This window comes from Trichechus manatus, unplaced genomic scaffold, assembly GCF_000243295.1.
Source record: "Trichechus manatus latirostris isolate Lorelei unplaced genomic scaffold, TriManLat1.0 scaffold00111, whole genome shotgun sequence".
Classification (NCBI taxonomy): Eukaryota; Metazoa; Chordata; class Mammalia; order Sirenia; family Trichechidae; genus Trichechus; species Trichechus manatus.
The window spans coordinates 2,877,833-2,885,082 of NW_004444047.1; the positions used below are offsets into that span (position 1 = coordinate 2,877,833).

Genomic DNA, 7,250 nt, shown 5'->3' on the forward strand with positions numbered 1-7,250 from the left:
CGGGACCCATGACCGACACGACGTGACCTCACCACCTGCACCACGTGACCCCGGGACCCACACGACGTGACCTCACCACCTGCACCACGTGACCCTGGGACCCACACGACGGGACCTCACCACCTGTACCACGTGACCCCAGGGCTCCTTCAGCTTTGGGTTAGTACAGCACACACCACCTGCGCCGCCCAGGGTCCACACTGACAACGCCGGCCCGAGACAGTTCTCTGCCAGGCTGCTGCTCCGTGACAAGCTCCTGCAACGGGGTCATATGCTGCCTGCTCCCCACATAGACTGCAGAGCCCCACGAGAGAGCGGGGACCTGGCCTCCTTCCCAAGCAGATCCCAGCACCCGGAACTGTACACAGTAGGGCTCAATCACTATGCAGACCTAACATGCGAATAACTTTATACCTGGAGGACTAAGGGGGCCTGCCCCAAGCCATGGTGTTTTCAATCACATCATATGCCTGTGAGAGCTGGACGATGAATACGGAAGACCAGACAGAACTGACATCTTTGAATTACAGTGTTGGTGAAGGATACTGAATATCCCATGGACTGCCAGAGAAGGAATAAATCTGTCTTGGAAGCAGCACAGCCAGCATGCACCTTGGAAATGAGGATGGTGAGACTTAGTCTCACGTACTTTGGACATGGTATCAGGAGGGACTAGCCCCCGGAGAAGGACTTCATGCTTGGTAAAGTAGAGGGTCAGCGAAGAAGAGGAAGACCGTCAACGAGATGGACTGACACAGCGGCCGCAACAGTGGGCTCCAGCATAACAACGACGGCGCAGGACCGGGCAGTGTGTCCTTCTGTTGCGCACAGGGTCGCTATGGGTCGGAACTGACTGCACCACCAACACGCGAATAACAGAAAAGGGGAGTCCCTGGGTGCTCAGCTGCTAACCAAAAGGTTGGTGGTTCAAACCCGCCAGCAGCCCTGTAGGAGAAAGATGTGGCAGTCTGCTTCTGTAAAGATTACGGCCTTGGAAACCCTATAGAGCAGATCTATTCTGTCCTATAGGGTCGCTATGAGCTGGCAACAGCTCAACAGCAGAGGGTTTTAACGGGTACCTGTGAATATGTTTTGAAATCCGATTTTTTGTATGTTGATCAGATCACATCAGTGCACGGTAGGTGCTAACCCTAATCCCTTCTGAGTTATAAAAAGAGCAGCACAGACAGACAGACAGACAGACAGACAGACAGACAGACACACACACACACACACACACACACACACACACACACACACACACACGGAAGACAGACGCCATGTGAGCCCCGCCTGGGGCTGCTGACAAGGAAGGAATCCACGTGGCCGAGACCCTGACTCGTAGCCTCCAGAACTGTGAGAACATACATTTCTGTGCTGTAAGGCCCCGCGTGTGTGTTTCTGTGTTTCTGTCTCTGCAGCCTAGGTGACTGAGCCGGCCACCAGCCTCCACCTGCGACATGGGGCGCCTCCTGGTGGTGAGGACAGAGATGAAGCAAGCAGAGGCCTCCGCCCACGGCCCCCAGAGCGCACTCACCCAAGGAGTCCCAGCTGTCTCCCGCGCTGGGGCAGGTGAATCTCTGGCCGAGGATGTCCGGGTAGGCTTCTAGGAAGTCTACTGTCTTCACGGGGCTTTCAAAGCGAGCTCCATCTAGGACACACAGCCCAGGGAGGTTTGTGAGAGACGGGGAGACCCCAAACCACAGAGTCAGGGCGGCTGGCACAGTCTCCCGAGAGCCGGGGTCTGCCCTGGTGTTCTCCTCCACCCACCCACCTTGGTGTCCCATTCAGAAGTGGTCGTCAGTCCTTAGGAACACGTTTCCCTCCTGCAAACACACGGTGCACCTTTGCGGGGCAGACTAAACCGCGACCCGGGAGCACGCCCTTCCTGAGCCCTCAGCCCGCGGCCCGGCCTCACCTCGGGCCCCGGCCTCCAGGAGGCCGAGCAGGTAGTTGCTGGTCTGCTGCAGTAGGACATTGTTGTCTCCCTCATACGTGCAGTTGGGATCGTTGTCATCCCGGAGGTCGCCCAGGCGGTTCACTGCAACAGAGCGTTTTCCTCCTTCCAGACGCACGCCGGAAGGCCGCTCCGCCCCCATCTGAGCCTTTACGAGTCCTGTCCCAGCCCGACCTGGGATGAGCCCTCGCAACCTGGCTTCGAGCCCGCTCTGAACTAGCTGGGGGCCTCTGGGGCTCTGAAGTCTAGTCCCCCCATCTTTAACTCTGGACAGCAAAGGGGCCGGCAGGCCGAAGGGAGACTCGCCACCATCATCCTCACTGCCAGCGTACCGGGCAGCTCGCCCCCAGCGTGGGAAGGCCCGGCGGACACTGGAATGCTCTCCAAGGAGGGGAGTGGACCACCTCAGCAGGCTGCCTGTCTGGCTGCTGGACAGGGCTCACCATCCCAAAATTGGCTAGGAATCGAACCCGGGTCTCCTGCGTGGGAGGGGAGAATCTACCACCTTCTTTGCGTGGTATCTGTTGTTGCTGCTGTGTGCCGTCAAGTCAATCCCGACCCACAGCAGCCCTATATGACAGAGAGAACTGCCCCATGGGGTTTCTCAGGCTGTCACTTTTTACAGGAGCAGAGTGCCAGGTCTTTTCTCCCGTGGAGCGGCTGCTAGGTTCAAACCGCCCATCCTCCAGTTAGCAGCCGTGCATGTGGTATATAAAACCCAAAAAAACCATTGCCATCGAGTCGATTCCAACTCATAGTGACCCTGCAAGACAGAGTAGAACTGCCCCACAGGGTTTCCAAGGAGCGGCTGGTGGACTCGAACCGCTGACCTTTTGGTTAGCAGCCTGAACTCTTAACCACGGCGCCACCAGGTCTCTGTGTGGTATACAGTGTGTGATATTGAGGAAAAAAGTTCAGGGTAACTAGAAAAAAAACAGTTGCCATCAAGCCGACTCTGACTCATGGCGACCCTACATGTGTCAGAGTAGAACTGTGCTCCACACGGTTTTCCAGAAGTAATTGCCAGGCCTTTCTTCTGAGGCACCTTTGGGTGGACTTGAACCTCCAACCTTCTGGTTAGCAGCTGAGTGTGTTAACCATCTGTACCCCCCCAGGGCCTCCTCCTGCCAGTTAAATAACCCTAATTCGTCCATGTGCTGTGTAAGGAATGCTTCCCAGAGCCTCATCACGCGGTCTTCCTCCCCCGACCCGGCATGTTCTCCCAATGTGAGGCTGAGACGGGTTGAGCCCAGCGGGGAAGGCGTGGCGCTGGCTTCTCACACTCATGTGCTGCCATTTACAGGCCAAAGACGGCTGCCAGTTCTCACTGGGCTTGTGGTCACCTATCACACCTGATCTTTTTCCCCCGACTGGCTGTGAAGTCTCCCTGACACCAGTTAAACCACTGAACGTGAAGAGGGACTTAGAGAGGAGACGTTCAGCTGATGTTTTAAACCAGGACCAAGGCCTCACTCTGACCCCTGCTGTCATCAGTCCCACTGGCCTCAGTCCAGCGTTTGGATCTGTACTGAATCCTGATTAAATCAATTCTGCAGTCTGCAAGGCTGCGAGACTCAACTTCCTTATTCTACTGAGAAAACGGGGACTAAGCTAAACAACTTAGAGCGTCTCTGTGAGTATAATAAATAAAAAATGATCAAGAACACTGCACAGAGACAGAACTATGTATGAAAGAATCAGTTACACATCAGCCTGGTTACCCAGATGTCAATAATTAGTAACAGAGAGAGAGAAAACAGGGAGCATGTGAGACCCACGACTGTCTGTCCCACACCAGAGCGAGCGCACCCCATCACTGCCCACGTTCCAGCAGGGGGCCCAGCCCTCCCTCGGAAAATAACTGGGATAGACACTAGAAGTAGGGAAGTATCTAGAGGTTGCCACCGAAATGCTCACAAACTCGGCAAGAGGCCAACAAGCTGCCATGGGTATAAACTGTCAGCTGGGTTTGTGCCAGTTCTGTGGTTTGTCTTCTGTGCGTGTGTGTGCAGGCCTTCTTTGAGTAACCAAGTTTAAACAACTGATCATTTCAGATTAGCGCACAGGAAGTTTTTCAGGCAAGCTGCAAATGACGATGATGCCAGTAACAACGGTGAGAATAACCTTGACTACAGACACTAGTTGCTGGGCGTGTGCTGCGTGCCAGACACTACACTAAGCACGTCACATGGACTCACTCAATCCTGGCACGAACTTATGATGTGGGTGTTCTGTTACTACTCCTGTCTTAGAGATTAGGAAACAGAGGCACAGAGAGGTTACACAGCTTGCCCACAGTTGCACAGCTGGTGTGTGGTTGAGCTGGGATTCGAACCCAGGCTGTTTGGCTGCCTGTTCTCTGAACCGTACGCCAGCTGCCAAAACAACAGCCGCTGCCAATGACGCGAAGTCTCTTTTTCTAACCGTAAAAATGTTTTCATCAAAATAAAACTTGGTGCTAACACTGTTACTACCAAGTCATTCACCAAAAAGTTACCACTCGAACGAACAGATGACTATTTCGTTGTGGTTTTCAGTGGGCTGATTCATACAGGTTCATCGTCTTCCCCAATTTTCAACCAAGAAACCTTGGACATCAGAACGCGCAGGGCTCTGTCTAGAATGAGTTGACAAGTGTGTTCTGTGAAGGCCAGAGAGTAAGTGTTCTAGGCTTTCTGGCCACATGGTCTCTGCTGCTGTGGAGCGGAAGCAGCATCAGACGATACACACAGGAGTGGGCGTGGCTGTGAGCCGGGGAAACAGAACAGGGGGGCCGGCTGGATGTGGCCCTTGGGCCAGAGTTTGCTGACCGTCGCTCCAGAGTCAAACGGTAGGACCAGGGCAGGACACCTACTGGCCAGATATCCGTGTCCCCCGCACGCCTCCCGGCATTCCTGGATTCCTTGCTGGGCCGTCCACGAGGCCAGGGGCTTGCCAGCCGATGCCAAGGCATGGATCTCCCGCCCGAGCTCTGCCTTTGGGAAAGGGAATCAAACATAACAGGTGAGAAGAGACTGCGGACACCAAGAGACGGCGGTCCACTTCAATGCTAGTGTCAGATGACCATGACCCCTCAAGGCCATGACCAAAAACCAAACCAAACCCGCTGCTGTCAAGTCGATTCCAGCTCACAGTGACCGTATAGGACAGAGCAGAACTGCCCCCTGGGGTTTCCAAGGCTGTCATCTTTACGGAAGCAGACTGCCACATCTTTCTCCCGCGGAGAGGTTGGTGGGTTGGAACTGCTGACCTTTTGGTTAGCAGACGAGCACTTAACCACTGCGCCACCAGGCCGATTCCAAACAAAGTAACCAAGTCTAGTTTAAAGAAAGGGCTTATTCAAGAATGGGTAAACCATGGCACACTCACGCAGTTTTCCCAGCAATGGAAATAAATGGATCACAGCTCCCACAGCAGAGACCCTGGGGCCTGAGTGCTCACCACACAAGCCAGCTGCAGAAGAAGGCGCGTTGTGATGCGGCTTGTGTAAAGTTCACACGCACGTAACACTGACACTGCTCAAAGTTACAAACGTACGTGGTGCGACTATAAAGAAAAGCGAGCAAACCAAACACGGTACTGGAGATGGGGCTTCCCTCTGAGCAGGGAGGGACGGCCTGGCAGGACCGTTAAGGGCAATGAGGTCCGTTTACTGTGTAAAACAGGGAGGGGTACAGGGGCGTTACGGCATTACCACCCTGCACCTTACGAATGTTTTATAAAGGGTCTTTTGCTTCTACTTAACACTTAATGAAAACAATTAAGAGACACACACACAGACATACTTGCCAAAAAAAAAAGTTGCTGTTGAGTCGATTCTGACTCATGGTGACCCCATGTGTGCAGAGTAAAACTGCTTCATAGGGTTTTCAAGGCTGTGACTTTTTGGAAGCAGATCACCAGGCCTTTCTTCCGTGGTGTCTCTCGGTGGGTTCGAACCACCAACCTTTCGGTTAGCAGCCGAGCGCGTTCACGGTTTTCACCACCCAGGACTGCCTTGTGACTTCCGTATGTTTTATAGACTTTTGCTTCTACCTAAAGTTTAGTGAGAACAATTAAGACACACACACCTGCACACTTGCTAAATAAAATGAGAGGTGACTCTGAGGACGCGCTGCAACTGGGTTAAATCACCGTGCTTCTGAAAGAAGAGCGTGTCACTGCACTTGACAAAATTATTAGCAGAGAACAATCCAGATGTTAACTGGCAAAGCCACCATGACTCATTTAGGGGAAAAACAAGCAATTAACCCCTTCTTCTCCCCAACACGCTCGCTCCTCAGCCCTCGGTGGCCTCTGTTCCACTCTGCTGGGAACCCTGCTATCGTCCCCACATGCCCTCCGGCCCTCGCTCCTGGGTGTTTACGCCTAACAGGCCACCATGTGCTGATTGGACACAGGCTCTGTAGGGTGCCGCACACAGCCCCAGCTCTGCAGCATCAGCAGTCTGTTGTGAAATGCACTTCTCCGGATTCATGTCGCGCCCCCACCCGGGTCTCCGGGGCTCAGCAATCATAGGACTGCTTTTCACTCAGCGACTGATCTCGGGGAATCTGACGCAGATGCCTGGCACAGATCCCGGGCCGTCAACTCAGATTTCATCATCTGGATCCAGACCTTTGTCGGCTGTTTATCCAAGGGTCGGAACTGTGAAATCCGCTGAGGAGCGGGTTGTGCAGACTCTGCAAAACCATCATGTTCTCAAACGGAGAACAGCAGCTGAACTGACAGACGGGGTTCAGGGGATGAGTCGGCCCATCCCTGAAAGACAGGATATGGACAAGTGCCTACACCGTCCAAACACAGAGGAAGCTGAAGCCAAGTGTGTGGAAACCCGCTGGCAGAGCAGGTCTCCAGCTTGATCCCCTGTTTGGTCTTGAATAAAGGCTGGCTCTCGGTCACTCAGCCTCAGTGAAGGTTAAACCATCACAGATATGCCGGGAGGAGTCGTGACGGCTCACCTGTCTGGCACTCCGGTCCCCAGTTTTCAGGCCTTGCTGGAGCTCCACCAGGTCCAGAAAGAGAGACTTGCAGAAATGGTCTAAGGCGTAGGCTGCCGCCAGGTACGGAAGCAGGCGCCATTGCTAGGATAAACAGACACGCACGTAAACACATCACACATCCTCACAAAGGACTGGCCACCTTGGAGATGGTTGTGGAGGCCAGAAAAGAGAGAGTGCATGGCAGGGAAGGACTCCCCATGGGCTCCAGTCCATGCTGGAGAGCACACACAGGCCTTTCTGTGCCTTCAGGAAACCTTCACCCCAACAGTTTCTCCACTGGATGGGTGGGT

General features: G+C 53.9%; 1 protein-coding gene across 1 annotated transcript in view; it reads right to left on the reverse strand.

The window, feature by feature from the left end:
- Positions 1–7,250, reverse strand: part of ACOX3 (acyl-CoA oxidase 3, pristanoyl) — a 55,661-nt gene that overhangs the window by 15,759 nt on the left and 32,652 nt on the right. The window contains exons 10-13 of the mRNA XM_004383501.2: positions 6,919–7,041; positions 4,812–4,932; positions 1,919–2,041; positions 1,538–1,651 (exon numbers count right to left, since the gene is read on the reverse strand). Of these exons, the coding sequence (XP_004383558.1) occupies positions 1,538–1,651; positions 1,919–2,041; positions 4,812–4,932; positions 6,919–7,041 (481 nt within the window). The remainder of the gene's footprint in view (positions 1–1,537; positions 1,652–1,918; positions 2,042–4,811; positions 4,933–6,918; positions 7,042–7,250) is intronic.